The sequence below is a fragment of the Pseudomassariella vexata genome, assembly GCF_002105095.1.
Source record: "Pseudomassariella vexata strain CBS 129021 chromosome Unknown BCR38scaffold_5, whole genome shotgun sequence".
NCBI classification, from domain to species: domain Eukaryota; kingdom Fungi; phylum Ascomycota; class Sordariomycetes; order Amphisphaeriales; family Pseudomassariaceae; genus Pseudomassariella; species Pseudomassariella vexata.
In genome coordinates this window covers 338,195-362,984 of record NW_024467960.1, presented here as the reverse complement: position 1 = coordinate 362,984, position 24,790 = coordinate 338,195, and the positions used below count along the sequence as shown (strand labels likewise).

The window sequence follows — 24,790 nt, the reverse complement described above, 5'->3', positions numbered from 1 at the left end:
GTTTCGCCAGTCACATTGTTTGGTGTTGACCTATCCTCTGATAGGAGGGGCCGATCCGGGGTCGCTTCGAGTGGGGGGACAGCTGCGTGGAATGCTTCTAGAAGCCATTGCGGCGTCCGGGGTGTCAATGCAAGGCACGCACTGGGCGCATCCTCTGCCTTTCCAATGGGTCGGGGAAAACTGTTACGTGATGGAAAACGGACACGTTTCGGAGCTAAGCCCTGCGTGTGATAGAGAATGAGCTTATCTTCACGTCCTCTGAACAACGAGGAGGGACGATGGGCACATGTCGGTTTGGATTATCGCGATGGAAAACCCAGAGTTTGCGACGGTGCATCCGAGGACAAGCATCGCCGTCTTCGAAGATTTGATGGCAACTACAATGGAGTTCTGACCTCGAAGAACGACAAATGCGGCGAGCTCTCATTGGCCAGTCGTCTTATCTCGCGCTAGCAAAATGCCAAGAGATAAGGCGTCCCTGCGATTCCCATCGCGCTGCCTCATTGGGGCCGGCTCTGTTGATGGGTTTTCAAACGCACAGCGGCGGAAAAGGAGTTTTAAATCTCTCACTGTTGGGGCAAGTCAGGGCCCAAACCGGGGCGAAGCTGATCTGGTTTGCTGGTTCAGCCCAACTACGGTGACGGGGCTGACAGCCTCATCTTACAGTCGTATGCGCTCGGCAGCTCATTACTGGACTGCCTGGCGTGGGGGACGGGAAATTCGATGTTGCGTGAGACCCGTCTGAGGGGAAAGTGCTACTACTGCAGCATGGTCCTGGTGATGTGGGCAGCCATGGAGGGTATCATGGAGGGCTCATGGAGGGCATCTTGGCGTGTTAACTGACTGTTTCGGGACATGTTAGACATGTAAATCTTTGGAACTATTGCGCCTCTGGTTTCAATAGACGTAGATATAAGGAGTGATGACTGCTTGGGATCGAGGTGCGGCGCCGGACTTGACATCATGGCATGACGGCGTGCCCTGGTCTCTGGGAGATCCATCCGTGGAAAACAGCTGAGTAGCCGGGTTGAACTCCGAGATTGCTGAATATTGTTAAGGAGGTACTTGCTGGGCTTGGGTGAGTTTCAACCAAGCAGTCGAGCTCACGTCGAACCCGGCACATGTAATGGGTGCCCATTTGCCCGTAATGCCGAACATAGAATGTGAACCAATTATGATGTTGTCATTACAGACTCCTGGGTTGTGCTGGTCTGTTTGTCTTTCACGGTGCAACTTTCATAGTTGTGTTACCAACTCTGCGACTTTGGACAGCAGTCCAGGCACAAACTCTCTTACACAATGACGGAAATTGATAGATAAGACCATGAACCTTGCAATCCGATGCCCGCCGTTTCGTAGTGAGGTTTCCGGGACCCATTCCAATATCCGACGATTCCAATTCGCGGCGCGAAGTTGTTGGTAAGAGGACGCATGTGAGATTGAAAATGATTTCGTAATACATACACCTCTTCCCCACGTTTCGAGGGAACGTGCTCCAGGCACATTGGAAACCTTGCCTGCGTGCAGTTGAACTGCAGCCATTTCTATGCCAATCCCCAAGAATTGCAGAGCAAACAACCCGCCATCATGAGGTTGCCAGAAGGCATGCGGCCACGAGATACGCCACGGGCCTGGTCCGGTGTACGCGGGAGACGACAGGCACATTTTGTCCCCATACCAGCCGTGATGCGAAATGCTGTGCGGCTGCAGCAGCCAGGGTCCCCCCATCCACCTTGCTGGAACCACATGGAGTCGAGAACGGGGGGTATGGGCGCAAGTTTTGAACGACAGCAATAACCTCGGTAGAGGTAACTCGTGGCGTTCCGCAAGATCCAGATGCACGGAAACCACTGACCCAGCACGGCAAGTCAGCTTTTGCAGCCACAAAGTATCCACGTGCCACTTCTACTCAATGGCGAATTCACTTTGAGTTAGACAGAAGCTCCGCCAAGCAGTTTCCTCTGCGGCGCACGAAACATTAGCACTGCTGTTACTTTCGACTCTGTAGTTGGCTCCAGGGGTCCGTGTTTGGAGACAGTTTCTGGTTACATCCGCCGTTAAGCCTTACGACGGTTGCTTCTTATTCCAGGTTGGGCACCGTGCTTGGGTTTGCATGCCGTGTTACTGTGTTCGTCCAGTTACATATATAAGTGAGTTTTGACAGGGTGGTGCGCTTGTCCGCAGAACGAAACAGTGACTTCTCCTCATCAGGGGACGACTTACGAAGCGAAAGTTACTTTGGTAGGCAGCCCTGAAATAGAACGTCGAGCGGCATTGTCACTAGTATGACAAAAGCCGTGACGATAAAAAAGTAAATGCAGCATTGGCCAGCGGTATCGCTGCTTGGGCTGCTGCAATGTGACCGAAAGTGCGCAACTATCAGATGGTGGCTTCTTATCCCGGTCCCATGCATTCCCTTGTCGTGGGGGACCCATCAGCCCCGGCAAGCCCCCAAGCCCCCAACATGATACTCGTCAAGCAGCTTGTACCGGTCCTAACAAGCCCTTGGCACGTCGTAGCAGAAGTCCAGCTTTTCTGCAGCTCATCCACCGCCCCATGGCAGCGTTCACAGCCTCTTATTGGTTCGATGGCTGATTCTCGTCCAATTTGGCCTACTCTCGTCCTAAGTCGCGCCCGTCGATCCAAGAGCTAGCTTATAGCGCGAGTGGATTCGTCCCTTCATATACTACCTCCCATCCCGCTCTAGAGGAGTAAATCTTTCAGGGGTTTTTCTTTTTTCTCTATGTTCATTTGACCCTTTCTGACGAAATAGAAGAGTTCGCACCCCGCCCGTGCTTGCCTCTCAACCCTCGACGACAGAGGCCCTTCTTCCTCCTACAGGAAAACTTCACGCGTATCGTAGATTCTCGGGTCCTCGCGACCAAGCAACCTTCGGCAATATGTCGTATTCCTGGGTTGGATCTCCTGCGCCCTTCAATGGCACCAACCAGGAGACGGGCGGTGACTCCAGTACGTCCAATGGCACGGAAAGGCGGATCCGCGCACGATACTAACCGCAGACCCCCAACAGGTACCGAGAATTTGAACCAATGGTTCCAGTCGGGCGACCAGGCCTTCATCCTCGTCTCGTCATGTATGGTCTTGCTCATGGTACCCGGCATCGCCTTCCTGTACTCCGGCCTGTCTCGAAGAAAATCGGCGCTTTCTTTGATTTGGGTTGTTATGATGTCCTTCAGTGTTGTCATCTTTCAGTGGTATTTTTGGGGATACTCTTTGGCCTTCAGCACAACAGCGACCAATGGCTTCATCGGTGACCTGCACCACTTTGGTCTCATGAACACTCTCGCCGTGCCTTCGCCCGGATCGCCCCTCGTTCCAGAGCTGTTGTACTCGTTCTACCAGGTAAGCCGCATGGGAACACAAAGCTAACCCCTTCGTCGGAAATTCACTAGACCCCATGACTGACCCAAACCCCGCCAGATGCAATTTGCCGGAGTAACTGGAGCACTTGTGGTCGGTGCCACGGCCGAACGCGGCCGTGTCCTACCCGCCATGGTCTTCACCTTTTTCTGGGCCACGCTCGTCTACTGCCCCCTCGCTTGCTGGGTTTGGAACATTAACGGATGGGCGTTCAAATACGGTGTCCTCGACTACGCCGGAGGAGGCCCGGTCGAGATTGGTTCCGGAATGTCTGCCTTCGCCTACTCATGGGTTCTCGGGCGTCGTCACGAGAAGATGATGCTCAACTTCCGCCCCCACAACGTTTCCCTTATTACCCTCGGGACTATCCTGCTGTGGTTTGGATGGCTCGGTTTCAACGGCGGTTCTGCTTTCGGCGCCAACCTGCGTGCCGTCATAGCGTGCTGGAACTCGTGCTTGACGGCCGTGTTCGCCGCCATGACTTGGTGCCTGCTTGATTTCCGTCTGGCCAAGAAGTGGTCTATGGTCGGCTTGTGTTCCGGTATCATTTCTGGACTTGTTGCCGCGACACCTGCGTCTGGTTTCATCCCTCTATGGGCTAGTGTCATCTTGGGTGTTGTGACTGGCGTCTGCTGTAACTTTGCTACCAAGAGTAGGTTCTTCGCCCCATTCTCACCAAGGCATGCAACTTGCTAATCACCGTGTGTAGTCAAGTTCCTTGTGAAGATTGACGATTCTCTTGATGTTCTCGCTGAACACGGCGTCGGTGGAATTGTTGGCCTCCTCTTCAACGCCCTCTTCGGTGCCAACTACGTCATTGGCCTGGACGGTGTGAACAACGGCGTTTACCCCGGTGGCTGGTTGGACCACAACTACAAGCAACTCTACATTCAGATCGCCTACATCGTTGCCTGCAGCGCGTACGCTTTCGTCGTATCCGCCATTATCGCTAAGCTCATCGATATCATTCCTGGCTTACACCTCCGAGCGAGTGAGGAAGCTGAGCTCCTCGGTATGGACGATGACCAGCTGGGCGAGTTCGCTTATGACTATGTTGAAGTACGCCGTGACTTCCTCGCATGGACACCGGCCAACCAGGAGCCCTATGGTGATGGTCACAAGATTGTACCCCAGCATGGCATTGAACAACATGCCAACATGGCCAGCACGAACGGCCAATCCCTCGAATCCGAAGAGGAGAAGGTTGGCACATCTGTAAGGTCCCCATAAGAGAGCGAGGCAACGGGGGCTGGTAGGCACATGTAACACTATACTGTCAAACCATATCAGGTATCAGGATTTTGAGCGCATCGACGCTTACACTTCTGTGCGACGTTTGCCGTTACTTAGCATCTGGAGACTAATGGGGGGAAAATACCCAAACGTTGTTATACTTAATTAGACAAATGTTATTGTAGGTTTTCATCAGCTCTAACTATTAGGCGGTCACACACTAGTCGTGTGCATAGATCGAATACTAGGCTATTTCTGCCCAGCCGCTCTTAAATGGCTATACGTGACTATATGTGAGACTAAGGAATGCTAATACGAGATTTTTTTTTGAAAAAAAAAATCTCGTATTAAAAATATTAAATACGCCGTAGGTGTTAACCCTCGGTACCTCTACAAGTACTCCCTTAAGGGGCTATAGATGATATAGCGGGCCCTTAAGCCGCGTCGGGCGGTTATACAGGTAAACTTGTAGCCAAATGACTACTAAACCTCCTGTCCCTCCCTAAGTCTGTGCTACAACCCCTGCCTGAACTACCGATAAGTGTGGTAATGTGGCACTTAAATTCGTCCTCAGGGGTGGGATGCTGCTGATGTGCAGAAGATGCTCGACTATTTTTTGTCGCGACAAGTCGTAGTATCTGCTAATTGGGGTTCTCGTCGAGCGTATACATCTCAACCATACGCTCAAGTGGATAGACCGTAACGTGGTCTAGACGCTCGCAAGAATCGCGGCGAGAGGGCGTGCTGCGCGCCTTCTATCGTGAGGGGACGGGTTCGCCGACGAGCGTTATCGGAAAGGCGAGGTCCGATAAGGGGTCGGATTAACGATTCGAATTCTGGACCGGCTGTCGAGTTATATTCCGCCGACGTAGTGCTTGACGGTCGACTGGCTAGGATGCTCGTAATCCTAAACTGCACCAATCTCCCTATTATCGCTAGGTAGGCGAAGTCAACAAGGTGGGCAGCGCGCCGTAAGGGTTGACTAAACCCCCTTGTGTGTCAGCTGCGGGATTCGAACCCGCGACTCGTCACCGACCCAAGTGGGCGAGGCTCAAATCGGGACTTATCTACCAGCGAAGTGACCAACTACACCAGCCGACTCTCGTATTATATTGTTCTTTGGAAGCGTATGGCTTATGAAAGCAGTAGGTTCAAAGACCCGCTGCATATAAGTATAAGCCTGTATTACGAGTGTGTATCGTCCGTAACTATTGTTTTCCCTCGCATTATCAGCTCCCTGAGCGTAATGCAGAGGTCAAGTTTAATATCGGCGTAGGACTATGGATTCTTAGTAGGACGCCCAACTCTACTAGATTCGTTCTCTATTACTTTCGTAGTGGGCATGCGTGGTCTCTATAACCTGCCGCCGGATTTAACCGACTGTGCTCATTGTCGACCTAGACATCAGTCTGTGTTACAGCGGTTTATGCACCAGCCAAGCTCAGATAGCTACAGGGTAACCCCCCATGGGCTTACGTATCAAAATGCCGGGCTCAAAGCCTTCGGGAGTCGATTGATAGGCCAAATACTGTTGCATTAATGTTGATAGCTGCTGTATGTCTGACCTTAACGGCCGAAGTAAATGCTGTGACGGGACTACGGATACTGATACCTTTGGCTGTGGCCGGGGCAGTGCTCTTGATGTGTTCGCTCTAGTGCGTTCAGTGTAGGTAATTATATGATCGGAAGGCGACGGCGGTGGGCTCGATGAAAGGGAACGAGGTCGAAGGGATCTTGACGGCCGGCGGCTGCGGGCACTTGATGTTGTAGTTCGACTGCGGCAGTGGGTGCTACTTGATCGAAAGTGATCAAATAGTTGATTTCTTAACTCGAAGGATTCTTGATAGCAGCGGTAGTGGCTTGGCTTGGGTCGAGTCGGTGTATCTTGGCGGGCGGAAGTGTCAGATAGGGCACCTGGTTCCTAGGTTCAGAAATAATATGGTACTAGAGAAGACTAGTGTCACTTAAAGTTCAGACGGCGAAATGAACCCCTCTTCCCGAAAGTAACTCCATAGTTACGGTCCACTTAGGGGTCAGACACCTGAACAATGTACCTCCGACATTTTCTAAAGAATCTATAAAATGCAGAGCAACGGGAGTTCGCGAGAACAGAAGACAGAACAATACACCTCATTCATATACAATCTTACGCACTTCTGACTACTCGATTGGACACACGTGATATTCGACAGGAAGTGGTTTGGTTACGCGGCTTGGGGGCTCGCTGGCTCGATTGTGAGCTTGAGGCTTTTCGTAATGGCTTGTCTGATGTGACTAGGCGCCAACTGGGGCGTTGAGGAAGTCTGGCGCGGCGGTGGCGGCGGCTGTGGGCTTGACTCTGAACATGAAGCTATTCCTAACTGTTTCTCTGGTGTAGTTGACGACGGCAGCGGACTTGTTGGAGCTAACTGCGGCGGTGACGTGGTTGATAAGGTCAGCGGTGTTATATATGGGGGCGTCGGGCTTGTTGATCGAAGTGACCTCACTTTAACTTGTAGAGTGGCTACCTGCTGGCGTAGTTGTTCAATTTCACGCTTAGCCACTTGGAGCTGATGGTCTCCCGGCTCTTCACTATATTGTTGTGGACTCTGGCGTTAATAGTAGTTAGCTAACCGTAGCTTATACAGCTGTTGCGTGATGTGAAGATATAATGATACTTCTGGTAAGTACGCTGTTGTTGGTGATGCTGTTTATCTTCAGGCTTCTAGGGCTCAGCTTGATTTTGATAGCGGCTCTGGGGTGGCTATTAAGGCCTGTCTTGTATGTGACGGCGGCTCTGAGGCTCGCGCTGTTCCTTCTCTAGTAACGAAGTCCGTGCTTCTAGTGTTAAAGCTGACGCTTATCTTCATTCTTCTAGCACTAAATCTCACGGTCGGCTTGTAGGCGTTGCTTCTCGGTATCAGTTGTATCGGGGTGAAACCTCTTGCAAATGTAATAAAGTACGAATATTTCCCTTTAAGTCTAATACGGTCCTGTAGGCCGATCTCTATAGTCTATTAAACACTAGTGGCGCCTATAAGTCAAGTTAGCTATTAGCTTATAATGTATCGGGCTTTATTGTTGCTGCTAAGTAGCTCGTATTTAGTAAGCAGATTGATATGCTTCTGAAATGTTAGGCAACTTTGGTGGGCTTTGCCAAGACCACCAAGGTTACCACGTGACTTAGCCCTTCGGGACTAAGTCCAACCTTCGTACTCCATAGGACTAGATAGAATGTCATGCTTTTACAACCTCACAAATCTTTGACCACCTTTGCGTGTAACAGTGTGTCCACCTTACGAAGCTAATCCTATAAGGTGCAATATTGGATAACCTGTGTCTATGTGGCATACCTGAATAAGCTGGACTTGCCGGAATAATCAAACCCATATTTTGAAACGACATCCCTAGAAGTGTATGTAAGATACAAGCATAATGGTCAGACCAGATGTTTGTATTATAGGGCTGTATGAATGGGTTGAGGTCGCTGGTACGTAATCGCTTGTCGATACTTCTCCTGCATGTTCACATACGTAGACTTGATTCGTTTATCGGCCTTCGAAGGCAAGGTGGAAAACCCGAGGCTCGGAGATCTAATTTTGGGTTCTCCTGCGTTTCTGCATAAATTACATGAAATCGACTCTTCCAACATCAAAAGTCCAGTCGACAGAATGCATTTCTCGTCATGTGCCCCATGGTCAGTAACAGCTCTATTAGCCATGGCGAATTCGTGTTTAATAAGAATACTCTACTCGAGCTTCAAAGCTTCAAATTGCTCGATCGTTCCCTCAAAGCCCTTTGCCTCTGACTCCAAGTCGCCAAGCTTCTTACGATCGGCCTCCTGGAGTACGGCGTTCGCCTTGGCTTGGTATGCAGGGTCGGCAAGGAGCTTCTGTTGCTTGCTAATAGCTGCTTGCGTCTTTTCGAGCTTCTTGCTCGCTTTGGTGATCTCACTGTCAATATCGACACGGCCCTTGACAAGCAAGAAAACTGCCGCCGAGCTAGACACAGGGAAAGCGACACAGCCGGCCGGTCGGGCTTCGGACCCCGATAGCACCCCAATGCTGGTGATGCCTTTGCCGCTGAGCGACTTGATGGACTGAACCTGCTCGATGGCAGTCTTGTGTGCGGTCTCGTCGTAGGTTTGCACGTATGCTGTGGCACATTAGTATTGGCGTCCTGAGGAAGTGGCAATGCTTACCCTTGGCCTCATCCTTGAGCGCATATTCGGCCATCATTGATCGGACACCCTTTGAGCATCCCATGACCATCTCATAAGCTGCCTCAGCGGCCGGATTGTCCAACTCGGGATCGTAAACCGGGTACTTGGCGAGCATGATGGAAGGCGTGTCGTCATCCGGACGACGAGGAAGTCGTTGCCATAGCTCTTCGGTTAAGAACGGCATGAAGGGGTGGATCAGTTTCAGCGCATGTTCAAGCGCAGTGTATAAAGTGTTTACGGCCGAGAGCTTCTCATCCTCTGCACCATCCTGGATAAGTGCTTTTGAGTTCTCAATGAATACATCGCAGAGTTGATTATACCAATACGTGTAGAGCGCAGTGGTAGCCTTGAAGAACTCCCGCTCAGGAATGGCCTCGTTGATCTCCTTGGTCGCGGCATTCATCTTGTGCAGAATCCACTGTTCTGCAAGCGACTCTGTCCCAGTCAGCTTACTAGTCTTCTGGGGGACAAAGTCCTTCTCCAGCTTGCCCAGGACAAACTTGGTGGCTTGGTAGATCTTGTTACAGAACTTTCTGTAACCGTGCATAACCTTGATATCAAAGTTGACATCACCACCGCCTGTGGTGTAGTTGACCATGCAGAACCGTAGGGCATCAGCTCCGCATTGCGGGATACCATCTGGGAAGGCCGTCTTTTGGTATTTCTTGGCTTTCTCGACCTCATCGGGGTGCAAGTTCCCCAAAGCCAGCTTTTCGTGAAGCTTCTCCAAAGAAATGCCACTAATGACATCAAGGGGGTCAATGACGTTGCCCAGGGATTTGGACATCTTGCGACCCTCTGAGTCTCGGACCAAGGAATGGCAGTAAACCTCCTTGAAAGGAATCTCCCCAACCAATTTGATACCGAACATGATCATCCTGGCAATCCAGAAGAAGAGAATGTCCCATCCCGTTTCTAGGACCGAGGTAGGGTATAATCTCTCGAGATCGGTGGTCTGATTAGGCCAGCCCAGCGTAGAAAAAGGCCACAATCCTGACGAGAACCATGTGTCAAGCACATCTTCGTCTCTCTCGAGGGTGAATTTCTTGCCCGGCAGAGCCTTTTCTGCCTTGGCCTGAGCTTCTTCTTCGGTTCGACCAGAAAACCATAGCGTGTTTTCGGCTGGATTACAGACCTCGCCCTCAATCTTGGCAAAGTAAACGGGACATTGGTGTCCCCACCAGAGTTGTCTGGATAGACACCAATCGTGGACGTCCTCCATCCACCTATAGTAGCTCTTCTCGGCCGTTTCCGGTTTGATCTTGATCTTGCCCTCCTTGACAACCTCAAGGGCATCCTTGGCCATATCTTTCATCTTCATCCACCATTGTGGCTTCATGAGCGGTTCAATGACATCCTTTGACTTTTCGCACAGGGGCACCTTCATGGGGTTGTCCTTCTTCTCCACATAGAGCCCAGCTTTCTTCAGGTCGTCTTGAATGGTGTAGCGGACATCGAAACGCTTCTGTCCCTTGTACGGACCAGCATTCTCATTCATGAAACCATCATCTGTCAGGATGTTGATGAACTTGAGGTTGTGTCTTTGACCGAGCGCAAAATCGTTGGGGTCGTGCGCCGGGGTGATCTTGACAGCTCCAGTACCGAACTCTTTGTCGACGTAATCGTCCGCAACGATAGGCATGACCCGGCCCTCAATAAAGGGGTGGACGGCATTCTTGCCAACGAGGTGTTTGTAGCGCTCGTCTTCGGGGTGAACCGCAATACCAGTATCTCCAATCATGGTTTCAGGACGGGTAGTGGCGACCTCGATGGTCTCGTCGGAGCCTTCGATTTGGTACTTGAAATGCACAATGATACCAAATTCAACCTTCTTGTCATAGCCGGGAACATCGATCAAAGTGCGCCCGGTCAGCTCCTTGTTCACGACCTCGAGGTTGGACAGAGCTGTGTTCAGCTGGGTACACCAGTTGACCAGGCGGTTCGCTCTGTAAATGACGCCTTCTTCGTGGAGCTTGACAAACGTCTCAGTGACGGCTGCTGATAGATTGGCATCCATGGTGAATGCCTCTCGGCTCCAGTCGGTGGAACCTCCCATTTTCCTTTGGGCGTTGTTGATGCGCTTGTGATAGTCTTCCTTCCACTCCCAGACGGTGTCGATAAACTTCTTCCGGCCCAGGTCATGCCTCGTCTTGCCTTGCTTTCTCCATAACATGTTCTCGACAACGCTCTGTGTGGAGATACCGGCGTGATCACAGCCCGGCAGCCACAGTGTGGTCTTTCCGTGCATGCGATTCCACCTGCTCATGACATCTTGCAGGGAGTTGCCAAGGGCGTGGCCCATGTGTAGGGCTCCTGTCACGTTTGGTGGAGGAATAACGATTACGAAGGAGCCCTCATCCTTGACGGAGCCGTCCGCTTTGAACTGAGGCTTGAAGAAACCCTCCTTCTCCCACCACTCGTACCAAGCCGATTCGACGGCGATGGGGTTGTATGCCTTGAACTGGGGATCGTCGAGGGGCTTGAGTCGCTTCTTCTCGCCGTGCGGGGTGTCTTCGACGTATTCGGGCAGGGGGTCCTCCTCAACCTTCTGCGGCTTGACCTTCTTGGGCTTGCTAGCAGCGGCTGCCGAGGCTGCTTGCGCTGCGTCTTGCTTGGCCTTCTGCTTCTCGAGGAACTTTGCGTTCTTCTCAGCTTTCTTCCTCTCCCTCTCTAGCTCCTTCTCCGTCTTGACCTTGGTCTCGGCTGGTGCCGTGGTTGAATCCTGGCCGGCGCTATGTACACCGGGACCATCCGCCTGGCCAGCAACTTTCACGGCGCCCTTGACTTCGGTGGAAACCGGGGGTGGCGTGCCTTCGCCGACCTTGCTTGGGCCCTCGGGGGCGCCAATGGGGTTGCCACGGGCACTGTTTGTAGCCATTGTAGCGCGTGAGACGTGGAGGCTTAATCTGAAAGGCGACCTGCGCACACAGAGTGCACGGAGAAGTTGTTTAGACAATTTGACGGTGTTGCGATAGAATTGTGGGAGAGGTTGCGAGTCATTGGTCGTAGGCTTGGTTACATATGCGCTGGTAAGCCGCCCGCACCAAATTTCGATTCACTCATTGACTCACCAAAACGAGGGGCAGGCGGGGATCGGAGGGGAAAAGGCGCCGCCGCCCGAGCCGCTTTGCACAGTCGACAATAACGCTCCTGGGAGGCCAGCTCAGCCCCGTACTTGAAGGTTGAGCAAAAATGGTCTACCTGGAGAACTGATTTCTTTTGCTCAAAGATAGAAATTAAGATTGATGTCTGTCTAATTCAGTTATGGCCCTATTCCCGGAAGTTGCTGGATTATGAATAGTTAGTTATCCATATATCTACATTCCTCTGATTAGATGAGTCAGTCCGATGAGTAGATTTGGGACACTGCCAGTAAGAGCTCGAGGTCTCTCTGGCGAAAGCTGTTGCACAAATAGTCCCTCTCCGCATGTGAATTAAGCGAGTTTGTTCTCCCAGGTGTGGCTCGACGCATACAATGAAAAGACTCTTTTTTGTCTAGCCCGCCACAAGGTGGTAGCACAAGATGAGTAAAAGACATCCAGAACTCCTAGTTGCAACATCACGAGCTTTAATGAGTCAGACTCTGTTGAGGGTCTGGGGCTGTAGTCATCTGTCATCCCACAATGTTAACGTGTTCTATTAGCACTACAACTCCTTTTCTCCGGAGTCATATATATGTATCTTCCCAGCCGAGACGGACACTAATAGCCATGATAACCCTTGAGCATCACTGCCCAGAAAACTATACAATGGCAACCTTCAAGTGGCAACTCAATGTGCCCATGAGCTCGACCAAGAGGCTCCGACTCTGCCGCCTGCTTAGGTAAAGAAAGTGGCATTCCTATAGCCCCTGTTCCTCCCAGAATTCAACCTTCCCTTCACAGCATACAATCAACATATTGCGTCCATTATTACTGGTCAGCAGTTGTGGTTGCACCATTCTGCTTCGCCCCATCGCCTAGGACAGCCTCGGCATGCCCTCCATGCCAATAATCAACATCGCGACCTGAACCCTCGGGTGCCGTGGCCGTCTGAGAAGCACCAGCCGTAGCGCCATTCCCAGCATCCCTAGCCGTTCCCGTCGAAACCTCCGGCACTATACTACCCTTCGAAGCCCCAGACTCCTTTCTAGTACCCCCATCCCCTCTTTCCTTCGCAATCCACCTCAAGAACAGCGGTACATCCTTCCAAACCACCCCAGGCATTGCTTTGTTCTGCACCCACATAGGCAACACCCCACCAGCATCACTCGCCGTAGCCATAAGCCACTCAATCTTCCCGTCCGCCATCTTCCGTATGAGTTCCACACTAACATACCTAGCGACCTGAGCCCCTTTCTCCCTCGCTAGCCGGCTGGCCTCCGACTCCGTCCCAAAGTCAGGCACGGGAATGCTAACCACGACGAACTCTTGCTTCCCTTGAGTAGTCGCCACCATCTGCAACACCGGGAATGTCCGATCCTTGAGCACCGGCCTGCCGACCTTATGCCGCATCTCCTCGACTTTCAACGAGAACTCTCCCCACGTCTCACCCCCGAGATCAAAGGGGGAAACACCGCCGCAGTCCCACACCAAGGCCTCATGCGTTGCCAGCACATTCGGCGTAAACGCGTCCTCGGACTTGGCGTGCTCAAACCGAAAGCTGTGCTCGAACTCGGCCCACGAAGCCGTCCCGCGCTCGGCGGCATCCTGGTGCACCGACCGCCGGCACGCCCACATTTCGGGGGCTAACTTCCCCTTGCCCTTTGTCGTCGGCGTGGCGACGGCTTCCAGTTCCGCGGCGGGAACGGTACGCTCCGAGACCTCGACCTTGGCCGTCGAGTCCGAGCTCGACTTGACGCCCTTGGGCTTCCAGACCTTAGATCGCTGTGCTTCTGCGGGCGAAGACTTGGGTGCCGCACTATCAATAAAAGGAACCGCCTCCTGGAGGATAGCTGTGAGGAAGGGGGCCAGCTCGTCCGCAGTCGCGGTGGAGGACGGGAGTTGCGACGTAGGGATTCCCCAGAGTCGGACCAGCGGACCGGCCGGGGTTGCCATCTTGTTTGATTCGTCGAGGATGAATATATGAAACCAAAAGCTATCGCCGTGTTCTACATAAATATAATTGCACTTCCCATCTGAAGGAGTAGCTGGATTCGAATTGACAAGTTGAGATGATCTGGATGCGTTGAATGTTGTAATGTGGACTTTGCTTTCAGCGCTCCGACCAAGACTTCCAGTTGGCCGATTGAAACTGGATCGTCAAATCGTCAGATGATCTGAGATTCATCCATGCAGACGGGAGGCTCTTCACTAGGACTAAGTGCTTATGGTCGTTCGGGGTCGAAGTGAAGATGCTAATCAGTCACCTGCGTCACCCATGCATGTCAAAACGCCGAGGTCTTCGTTAGGGCCGGCTGCAATCAGACGTTTCTAACAGGGGGGAGGGGGCCTAAGCCTCAGGTCCGCCCTGTGTCAAGCATGTCAGATCCACGATCCATGTCTAAGCTTCGACTGGGTATTGTTTAGTGCTAGGTGTATTATTATGATTATGTTCTGATTTCGACTCATCTCTCTATCCTTCATCTCCACAGGCCCGTCGCGACCCCGATGGTAGACGCATACGGCTGTGGCCTGATCAATATCTCTATATACATGACGGTTCCCTTGCCACGACATCTACGCAATCTTCTCTCGCTTCTCCCAGTAGACGTTGGCAGGCTCCAGCGGTCGCGAAAACAGCGAAACATAATCTGTACCGATGACTTTGTTGCTGCCATCGGGGTTTCGGAACTTGAACATGCGCACAATCATGGCCGTGATGGTCTGCAACTGTGCGTTGGCGAAATGCTCGCCGATGCAGCGATGCCTACCCGCACCAAAGGGAAGATATGGCGACATGGATCCCTTGCTGACCAGACCGTAGCCATAGTCAATCGTCTCATCCTTCTCAGGGTCGCTGCGCGGGATTCTAGGTGCGATCGGCGATTCTTTGTCCCATCGGTGCGGTTCCCAGAGATCTGGCTCGGGAAAGTACTGCGGATCCGATGCCGAAACACCCGCTGCGGCGAGGAGCGTTTGGTTCGCCGGCACGACGTATTTGGTACCCGGCACGGGCATAGGCTGCTTCACCTTGCGCATGATGGAATGGATCGGGGCGTTGAGTCTAAGGGTCTCTTTGATGACGGCCTGGTTCAGGGGCAGTTTTGCAAGATCCTCATAGGTGAGCGGTGGGAGATCAGCGCCGAGGGCCTCAACCTGTTCACGGTACAGTTCCTCCATGATGTCTGGTCGCGCCGCGAGATAGAGCATGATCCATGAGCTTGTAGAAGACGATGAGTGTTGACCGGCCATCAGCAGAGCAATCATCATGTGCGCGACCTCGTGGTCAGGGACTGGCGTGCCATTCTTGTACGTCGAGTTCATCAAATGCCACATCATATCCTGCGAGTTGGTCTGGCCAGCGGCTCGGCGCTCCTTGATTGTATCCATATAGATCTTGGCAATGGTTCTTTGAGCATGATCACGCTTGTTGTTCCACGGGAGCGGGGCCCAGTGCAGCACGAAGTTGACTGCGCTGAAGCCCATGTCGAGGTCGTGATACAAATCGGCCAAGGACTCGTCGAACTTATTCCGGACCTCCTTTCCCTGCAATGAGTGTGACGCGGTGAAGATGGTGAGTTGGGCCATGATGGGCCCAATATTGACGATGCCGGATTGGCTCTTGAAAAGGGGGTTCTTCTTGAAGTACGAGGAAACTTCGTCGGCGATGATGGGTACGTACGACTGGAAAGCTTGCGTGGTGAGGGCGACCTTCATGAACTAGTGGGCTACGCGTCAGTTCCATTCCCGCCCGAGATTCACGGGGACGCGAGACTAACCTTCTTCTGTTCCATGAGTTTGGAGTTGGGGCAATCGTAGACAACATCCTTGCCGAAGACGGGCGTGGTCAAGACGGAGTAGATCTCCTCAGCGTTGACGTCCTTGATCTTGCCGTTCAAGATGAAATCGTTGCCCTTGGGTCCGACATAGACGGTGGTCTTCTTGCCAAGGAGGATAAAGGTGAAGATATCGCCGTACTTTGCTCTGTTGGCGTGGAAGAAAGCGGGCGGGTCCATGCCGTAGATAACGGTGCTTCCGAAGAAGGGGAACCAGGAGAAGACCACGGGCGGCTCGTTGGGATTCTTGAACAAGATCTGTTTGGCGACATGGGCAAAAACTGACAACAGGAGCAGGAAGCCGACGACGATGACCACCTGCGTAACGGTGGTCTGCTGGGACAGAAGTCCCATGGCGTCCTCGAATAAACCCATAGTGACAATAGGCTTTGAGAAGTCGTTACGCGCTGTCGATCGTCCAGCGTCGGGACCCTCGAGAGAAGGAGGGGGGTCGAGGGAGCTTTAATATGGATGGTGGTGAGAGGAGCGGTATGACAACAACGGGCATTGGAAATTTGTCGATGGATTGGTGGTTTGATGGGTGGACGATTTTGGATAGTTCTGGTTCTGATTGACCAATGCGATACCCATGCTCGTGCTAGCGCCAGGGCCGACGCGCCGTTACTAGAGGGTACGCAGGTACTTCGTATTCGGGTTTGGTACGTACCTCACAGTGCCCCCACTTTCAAGGAACCATCGTCGAACGTTTCGTCGCCCAATTCGCATGACATGCTGCCTTCTCGTTCGACTTTACTCATTTTATCTAATGACTTCACCGGAGAAACCATTGGACAGAAAATTACAAGGTGAGCTAAAGAACAGGCCAAGTAGCGCCGCCAGAAGTCGAACAGTACGGCCAAGCTCGACCCGAGTACGACAGGCAGGAAACGCCAGCGAACCAATCACAGAGCTTGCATTTCAAACCACATGTACCAATGTTGGTAAGTATACTGCAGCAGCACCGCCCAACCTCAGTCGGTGGAAGATTGCTCATTGCTGTACCAACTCACAGCTGGCTTCTAATGGTGATACATATGCGATGATATCATTTTACGACGCCGAATGCATAGTAAATGTGTACCTGAGTAGCTAATTGCAGCTACCATGGACGGCTAAACGACAAGCATCACACGTGTGCGTTTCCGGTTTCGGTCATGGATCATCGAGATAGCCGAGCATTTTGAAAAGAGATGCCCCTTTTCTTTTCCTTCCTACACCTGCTGATTGTCTCAGTTTGAGTGAGTACGGTGCCATCTACCTACTTCTTATTTGGCCTGGGCAGAGGCAAATATACCAGAACATGGACAAGCCAGCCGTTGTGCATGCGCGATCTTTATCATCGTGACTGGACTTACAGGAAGTTCGCCCATAATAAGCCACGAGGGGGTTTGGCTGGTTGCGAAGAAGTTGCCATTCACAATAAGGCAACAAGAACAACAGCAACAACCACGTATTCGCAGCGATGCCCTGTGGTTATTGTTAGAAGGTTACGAGTATACAGCGGATATTTGTGGATTCGCTAAGCAGAAGAGTAATAGAGTGGAGAACGTTATGGTTGTGTATTGTGGCAGTGTGTATAGAAGTATGTGTAAGGATATGGTATCCAAATCTATCTAGAGCGAAACTAGGCCGTTGTTTACAGGTGTATGTTCATCGTTAGCTAGATTTCTTCAGTAGAAATCCAATTTTCCTTTCTTAAGGCCGAGTTCGATACTTTCTTTTATCTTCTGGAGTTCTTTATTTATCGTAAAGCGCTTTCTTCAGTATTCGGGAGGAGTCCTTTATTGCACAATAGTCATGCGGCGAAGGGCAGACACACGACGGCTTACAAAGGTCTTTTGTACCTTGCTGGTGTCGTTGGGTATTACGTTGTATTGACCGAGTGCATGCCAAAGGGGGAGTATATATCATTTCTCGTATTCGGATTACTAAACCACCATACAACTACTGCAAGTTAGCAAAGGCCAAGTAATGAGTGACGAAGGACTCAGACAAGCTCCATGCAGGTTTGCTCTTAGAGAGGAAATGGTGATCTCGTCAATGACTTCGCCCCCCTTATCATGTCCGGGATTATAAACGCCATCTGCGATGATCTTAGGTGAGTTGTTTCGCAAGTCAGATGGATCTCGAGGAGGGCCTCCTTTATCGGATAGGATAGTAAAGCCAGTTGTGGCTAGTAAAGGGATCGGCTGTATCCTTCACAAAAGCTTATGCGTTGACACCGTGGAAGTACGTTAGGGTAGTGTTCCGGCTCCCACGTGTCATCGAGCTGGATGGTTTGGCGTCGATAGGAAAGTACAATATTCCGAGCAGCGTAGTGGCAACAACTGGTCAACGATAAACTTGCCTTGTTGGCGATAATCGCACGAGATATGTGAAGCAATGGGCTGGGATATTAGTACTCGAGGAATCATTGAATAGCACAGAGAGTTGGCGGGAAATTGCGGACAACCTTCATCCCATCCAGACTCCCTAGCCCCGTCATGGGCATGTTGAAAAAGCACGACGGGAACAAGATATCATTCAGTGTCTTTCTTTGCCCTCTCATTTCGTGTATAGCAGAATCGTATGGGTGCCCCATGACGCACCGCTGTATTCATGTTCGGTTGTGGACGGCGGTTACTAATGCGGACCGGCAATTCTCCAGGCAGATGCAGGAAGAGAGTGTGATCGTTTCAAAGCTGGAATCAGCCATGGCCGAAGTTCGCAGCCCCAGCATACGTCCCAATCTACGGTCTGAAGTCCAACTCAACGCCCACAGGGACACGCGCTCGTTGTATAGGTCAAAGTAATAAGATGGCAGCATCATCTGCATGATTCGAACGTACATATACCATTGCCATGGGCTTCGGCCGCGTGGTACCCATACACGATATATGGTCAGGACTTGGGGAAGACTTGCTTGCTTCGAAGTAGTAGACACAAATACTCTGCGCAACCCTTGCAATACTGTGCTGAGGGTGACTAAAAGTTGGAATGACAAGGATAAGCAACGGACCGCTTTATCGGCACTCTTCGTAATAAAACCATTGTTACCAGCTCATTTTCACTACACCGTTCTTTGCCACACAAACTTCTCAGTAGGACGTTTGGCGAAACAATCCCCTATTTCCTACTGTCCATTCGTCATTTGTAAATACTCAAGATGTACCCGACTGTGGTATTATTCATTACCGATTTCGTCCATGTGCATCTAGAGAGCTCAGAGATTGGTGCCTGCCATCTACGCGAGACCGCAAAGATGCCCAAGAAAGTAATGATCAAGCTCGTGTGCCAATCGAGTGCGTTCCATGGGCGTCGAGGTACTGTAGACATCCTTTCCAATCCAGATTAAGTAACTAGAGAGTACTCTACCACGTTTGATCGCGGGATTCTATCTCATCCGAACTTCGAGTGGTGACGCCTTTTCATGATCAATACCAGACATATAAGTCTCCTAGTTGTCAGTCTTCACCTTTCCCGCATTAAGGTGCAGCTATATTCGAACTCAGCAAGGTCCATATTACTTTGGATACGCGGGAAGCGGTGGGGAATGAACTACGATGAAATAATGAAATGTATTGTGAGCCAAACCGGCTTGTGATGTAGATTCTTACCTCCCAAATGGGAGCCTACTCAATGCAAAGTCCCTGTTACGCCGTGGATGTGAGTATGGTATCTTGGGTCCAAAAAATATCAAACATCCCCTTCCCCTGAACGCCTTGACCAGACGCTTAATGCAGTGCCTTTTTGGTCTTCCCTTGTTTTTCTGCGCCTTGAACCATGCTTCGAACTGACGTCGTCCCCCATAAGAAGAATCAAAGAGATATGCCGGTCCAGTGATAGTTCCCATCAATGTTGACCCATTTTTCGGATTCAATAGCCTTCTCCCAGCCCATGATCACCGCCATCAGACGACAACCCATTGCGCTGACAGTGCAGATCACCACGTCGCTTCCCTGGCCGAGCACTGCCAAGTCCATCATGTACGCGCGCCCAATAAGATTGCGAAGGCGGATTGTCTCAGCTGGCGGGCCCAGTGCTGTAGCTGGCATGTCTGCGGCGTTGGCAGTGTTGAGAGTTGACCGGCCAAGATTCCAGAACATGCTGGCGAAAAAACCACCCTCCCAGCCAAATGTTTCGTCGACGAACTTATGCATGACATGTTTGTCCGGGTTCACTTGCTTTATTGCCGCCACACTCGCAAGCTTGATCAACTCTTGGGCACGAAGTGATCCGGCAAATTCTTCCGACTCGTACACGTCTGGGTCGTCAGAGGCGAGAACTGTCAACGAACGCTGTTTCGCCACAACATCTTCACCTCCGTCGGGGTTACTGGTGTTATGATAATCTTCCAGTATCTCCCGCAACTTGTCCGCGTAGAGGTTATTCGGGAGGTAAGCACTGCTATACTGATAGTCATAGGGGTGGAGATCCCCATGTCGAACATGGACCCCGATTATGGTGCCGTCGTTGTTTCCTGCGGGAACCCTGACTTTGGCCTTCAATTCTTGAATACGACCCTGGACGTACGTGTGATCGTTGTCGTTGAGATGGAACAGAGCCTCATGACCGACACGGGCCAGGTCATACATCGGTCGCTCCCTGTCAACGTCGCTCTTCCTGTGATGCTCGTACTCAGAGGTAAAGCTGTTGCCGAATGTATCGCGTGCTGTCGCCACGGATACAACCAAGTGCCGAGCATGATGGGGACATGGCAGCATCTCGTGCCGAGGAGGAGGACTGCACCCCTGTGCAGGAGGCGCCTGAAAGATGTCGGTGTACTCCCCATACGCCCAACGTGAGTCGTCGATGAAGAAGGCACGCTTCTCCTTTTGGGCCAAACCGTATGCCATCCACAGCATCATCAAGGTTGGGCCAATTCCAGCATCGGGTGATTCAAGTACAAAGGTTAGAGAAGTCTTGCAGCTGCCTTGCTGCACCAGCCCGTCCTTATTCTCTCCAACAACGTGGCCGTCCTGGGCCTTGGCCGTCACTTGCCAGGACTTGTTCTCGATACCTGGAAGCAGGCCACGCTTCTCGGCCTCTTTCACATCCAGAAAGTAGGGGTCTTCGTAGTAATAATCGAACTGGGCCTTCTGGGAGGGGTAGCTGCGGCTGTCGAGTTCTCTGACGTGTGCTGCTACCTCTTGGCATTTGGCGCAGATCTCGGAATACTCCTTCACCGTCAAGGGGAAGTCATACGTTGGGGGAATAGAAATCGTCCACTTCGATCTGCCACGGCGATCCGTTATGGCAATCGGCGTTGGAAATTCTGGTAGGTCGTATTGTCCCACCATCTCATACTCTTCCCCCGCGGTCAAAGCCCACTCAATCATAGGCACGTCGACAGACTTCCTCACAATGCTTCTTGCAAGATAAAGGAAAATCAACAGGCCAGCAGCATAAGTAACGAGTCGAACCACCCGGCTTGGCCGTGGTTTCAAGGTTGGGGATTTTCTGGGCCGGGGTACCAGAGCGGGCAAGCCCGGAGAGGGAGGAGGTGAAAAGAGGAGATGGTTGAAATCGAAGCATGACGATGTTGCCGAAAGCGGTATTTTGTCGTGAGATTGAGAGCCTTGATACGATGCGGCTCTGCGCAGATTGAGTCGGGGTGGCGAGACAATCATCTTGGCGCGTTTGTTATTAGGAAATTCCAAAGTAGGAGGCATCTCCGTGGAGTCATAAATGTATAAAATCAAGTAAACGTAGAAATGTCCGGCCAGATTGAAGAGAAGGATGATACCGCGGTGCTGTCCGGGCTTGTTTCAGGGAGTGACGATGTGTTGTTGGTTGATCCGCGGGCACGATTTAACGAGTGCGGGAACCAAATCTGAATAACAGGAAACCCGAAATGGGAGGAATATGAAGATGCTAGTTTCGACACTTGATGACACACTCTCAGGTTTCCATCAGGGTACACGAGGAGAGAGCGGCTGTTCGCCTCACTGCCGATGCGCAACCGGTCGAGCTACATAAGTGAGAGAACGCAGGGTAGTCGCCGGATTATGGAACGCCGTACTTGTATCGCGCGTAGTGTAGAAAATCTTGGCCGGTTGAGGTTAGCGACGGGTCCGCAAGGAGAGGGAAGATCCTTAAAAGCAGCAGTCCCTTTTTTGGCAGCGAGCTGTCATGAACCCAGAAGTCAACGTTGGATAATTGTGGAGAGTCCCAGGGGTGCAGCGAGTTGGCTGAGATGACGATCGCAAATACTTAGTCAAGACGATCTCGCGGTTTTGGTTATGGCGAATGGGGACGGTGGAATGAGCTCAGTTCGGGGTGTCTCCTGGCAGTGAAAGTGAAAAGAACCAGAAACAGACCGAAGCCCAGGGTCGAAAGATTGGAGGTCAGCGTGGGACAGGAAGTGGTCTGTCAAACGAGACGAAGTTGGAAATTTCTGGTTAAGTTCCGTATAAGTGCGGGTTGTTCAATGTTCTAGACACCGAACCAGACGAGGAAAGGCCAACGAATCCTTGGGAACGATACGAAGTGAAGGTGTCGTCGATATCAAACCAACTTCCAGAGGAGCTTTGGAGACCAACCCAGCCTAATGTTTGCGCTGGCGTTGGAGTGTCAGATATCTCCTGTTTTCTTCCTTCAATATTGCACAAGGAGAGCCATTTGGTCGAAAAGACCCCTCGAGATGTTAATGAACCTTCAAGTTCCCTGGTGGGGAAGAAGATGACGAGGACGGCATGAATAGGACGGTAGCATCAATAAGGGCCCAGCTCGATGATGTCACAGAAGGCAAAACAGCATTCCAGAAAGAAAATGAGGATGGACAAGAATCATCTCACGACGGTTAGATATGCTCGCCGGATCTGGAAGCGAAAAGGGAAGCGAAAACTGTCGATCTGGGGATCTGCTTCGGCCCCTGTCATGCGCTTGCTAGGGTGTGTGGGCAACTTGGGATGTGATCAAATTGATAGGTAGGGGTGTTACTTTTTGCAATCCACCTGTACTATGGGAATTCCTCCTTCGGGAACGGGCAAAGCGGTCCTATTTGTGACCTCGAAGAGAGAAACCCAATTATCATCTGGTGAGACTAGGAGCAAAGCGTGTGAGGAATTCTGACAAACGGAGAGGGGGTGAAAAGACGAAGGGTTGGAATATGGACGGCCTGAGGCGGGTAAGGCGTCGTCGATCGTACTTTAGGACGGTTGCTGGTGGGATTAGATGGACTCTTTTGGAGTAGATTGGAAAGTATTCCAAGGGTAACTACTTGTGGGGGGAGTCACCTGCCGTTCCATGACAACGAAACTGGCCACCCCCGGAGTTCCCGAGTCGTTCTCAAACAAGTCTCTTTCTGCAGAGTCGGAAACATCGGGAAGGTCGGTCTTGTTTTTAGGCTGTGGGGACAGAGGTGATCGTCATCCTGTCCTCCCCGGCTCATTCTGAAACCAGCCTAAGAACGGATAGAGGAAGGAAGGACGCAGCCCACCAATCTGAAGCTGCGAGGGCGCTGACGTCCCTTCATCTTTTTTGACAGGATCGCCCTCATCGGGCCAATGATTGCACGGTAAGCTCGACAAAAGGAGCTTCACGACGTACGGTCATCCTATGCTTGATGGAAGATCTCATCGGAGGCTTGGGGAGGGAGACGTCAACCAACGCTTTCTATTGGAAGATATGTACACCGTAATACCGTACGTAGGAGACAGTGATGCAGCAATGTTAGCTGACCTGGTTGGTTGGTCGTAATGGAGGCCAACAAGAATACAAGAAGAACACAGGCACGACCAGTCCCTCAAAGAGTTTCTGACGATCCAAGACCGGCCAACGTAAGTTCCCACTGGACCAGACGGCTGTGGTCACCCAAGTGGCAAGCTGTCTCTTCATACCGCATCTCATGGAATGCGCGAACAGATTCTGCGCACTAGCTCACACAACAACCGCGAGTTTGTAAACCTACACAGGTCCCCCCTTCTTAGTTAGCTTGTCTGTAGTGTGACGTCCTTCTGGCGGGCCGATATCGTGGATGACGGTCGTATCGCACGACGCAAGCGTAACCGCGATCCGTGCAATAAAAATCTCGGAGCATCCAGATATTGTTGGTTGCACGAGAAGCCTCACTGGGGGAATGGCGTGGCCAAATGAACCGGTGTACGGAGCACCAGGGCGGTTCTGTGACAAAATTACGGCTACCTCCCTAACGACGGTGATTGAGCGGGAGTTCGTTTGCGAGTCAGTACTTTTCTCGCTTCATCGCACAATGGGACTATGTAAGCAGCTGCGGCGCAGCAACCGTGAGTGATCCTTTTGTAAGAATTGCCTACTCTATTGTGGTCATTCATGGTATTCAGCCCACCCCTGCAGCGTAGCATTGCGTTCAGCGTCACCCCCAATTGCGCAGGCACTATGGTATCGAATATAAAGGCGTCTAAATGCGACCCCACGCGTTCTTGAATATTCCCAAAATAGGCGTCAGCTACGAACGGGCCTGCAAACGGCATTCTGCTGCTATCTGAGCCATGAACGTAGAATACGTGCTGCTCCGGATATTGCCAGTCGCCAACCGAGGATTTTGCATGACGCACCGCTGCGAAAATGCATTTCACCCACACGGGGGCGAGGCACAACAACAACAATGGGCGTTGATTGGCAACTTCGAGCTTGTGTGCATGAATATCATATTGACATTCGTTCCCATGCCTTCCCATGCCTTCCCATTTCCCTCGAGCGCTTCAGCTCAGTGCAGGATTCGCTTCAAATAATATACAAGACACAGCCTTCTCCCCCTTGGCCTTTCTCTCTACTGGTGATGATGCACGGTTGACCCTCTCTCCCGCATCATCCTCATTACAGAGCGCTGTGCCACTCTGATCCTCCCATAATAAAACATGGACACGTCTCGGGAGAGGCATGCCAACCTATTCGTCTGACATGTCGGAAGCAATGAAGTGACCCGTCAAGCTCTTACCTTCATCAAGGCGTTCGCGCGTTCGCGTTCCACAGCCCCTAGATGCAAACAATAAAACGTAAAAGGGTATAAGACAAACAGGCTTCTAAGAAGCAAAACCAACCGAAACGCCATGCCCCAAACCCAGTCCCTCACAAACCCCAAGCTGACAATACAGTCT

General features: G+C 51.6%; 6 protein-coding genes and 1 non-coding gene across 7 annotated transcripts; 2 read left to right on the top strand and 5 right to left on the bottom strand.

Moving 5' to 3' along the window:
• Positions 1-2,900: 2,900 nt before the first annotated feature.
• Positions 2,901-4,611, top strand: BCR38DRAFT_338884 (ammonium transporter MEP1; the record flags this gene model as incomplete). The annotated part of the gene is made up of 4 exons (XM_040855652.1): positions 2,901-2,970; positions 3,032-3,363; positions 3,442-4,033; positions 4,091-4,611. The coding sequence occupies 4 exons, from the start codon at positions 2,901-2,903 to the stop codon at positions 4,609-4,611; spliced, it is 1,515 nt and encodes a 504-aa protein (XP_040716820.1).
• A 1,000-nt stretch (positions 4,612-5,611) lies between these two features.
• On the bottom strand, positions 5,612-5,714 carry BCR38DRAFT_t147. Its single transcript has one exon. It is a non-coding gene; the product is annotated as a tRNA-Thr (tRNA).
• A 2,455-nt stretch (positions 5,715-8,169) lies between these two features.
• Positions 8,170-12,178, bottom strand: BCR38DRAFT_167568 (tRNA synthetases class I-domain-containing protein). Its single transcript, XM_040853824.1, has 3 exons — positions 11,887-12,178; positions 8,795-11,825; positions 8,170-8,748 (listed from the first exon to the last, which is right to left on the bottom strand). Exons 2-3 carry the CDS (start codon positions 11,691-11,693, stop codon positions 8,342-8,344), a joined length of 3,306 nt encoding a protein of 1,101 aa, XP_040716819.1. The 5' UTR covers positions 11,694-11,825; positions 11,887-12,178; the 3' UTR covers positions 8,170-8,341.
• Positions 12,179-12,252: 74 nt separating this feature from the next.
• BCR38DRAFT_428555 (uncharacterized protein) lies at positions 12,253-14,225 on the bottom strand. The gene has a single exon (XM_040859903.1). The coding sequence runs from the start codon at positions 13,849-13,851 to the stop codon at positions 12,727-12,729; it is 1,125 nt and encodes a 374-aa protein (XP_040716818.1). The 5' UTR covers positions 13,852-14,225; the 3' UTR covers positions 12,253-12,726.
• A 247-nt stretch (positions 14,226-14,472) lies between these two features.
• Positions 14,473-16,085, bottom strand: BCR38DRAFT_456552 (eburicol 14a-demethylase; the record flags this gene model as incomplete). The annotated part of the gene is made up of 2 exons (XM_040861929.1): positions 14,473-15,615; positions 15,675-16,085. 2 exons carry the CDS (start codon positions 16,083-16,085, stop codon positions 14,473-14,475), a joined length of 1,554 nt encoding a protein of 517 aa, XP_040716817.1.
• Positions 16,086-19,528: 3,443 nt separating this feature from the next.
• BCR38DRAFT_483528 (uncharacterized protein) lies at positions 19,529-21,340 on the bottom strand (the record flags this gene model as incomplete). The annotated part of the gene is made up of 1 exon (XM_040863636.1): positions 19,529-21,340. The coding sequence occupies one exon, from the start codon at positions 21,338-21,340 to the stop codon at positions 19,529-19,531; it is 1,812 nt and encodes a 603-aa protein (XP_040716816.1).
• A 2,004-nt stretch (positions 21,341-23,344) lies between these two features.
• Positions 23,345-23,967, top strand: BCR38DRAFT_428550 (uncharacterized protein; the record flags this gene model as incomplete). Its single annotated transcript, XM_040859902.1, has 1 exon — positions 23,345-23,967. A coding segment is annotated over exon 1 (272 nt), but the record flags the coding sequence as incomplete, so codon positions are not given.
• Positions 23,968-24,790: the final 823 nt, after the last annotated feature.

What these genes read in the sequence shown, in the direction of transcription:
- BCR38DRAFT_167568 (XM_040853824.1), bottom strand. Translation starts at nt 11,693, where the DNA reads ATGGCTACAAACAGTGCCCGTGGCAACCCCATTGGCGCCCCCGAGGGC. An exon ending in GCTCAAGGATGAGGCCAAGG is followed by an intron (nt 8,749 to 8,794) that starts GTAAGCATTGCC and finishes AATGTGCCACAG; the next exon opens with CATACGTGCAAACCTACGAC.
- BCR38DRAFT_428555 (XM_040859903.1), bottom strand. Translation starts at nt 13,851, where the DNA reads ATGGCAACCCCGGCCGGTCCGCTGGTCCGACTCTGGGGAATCCCTACG.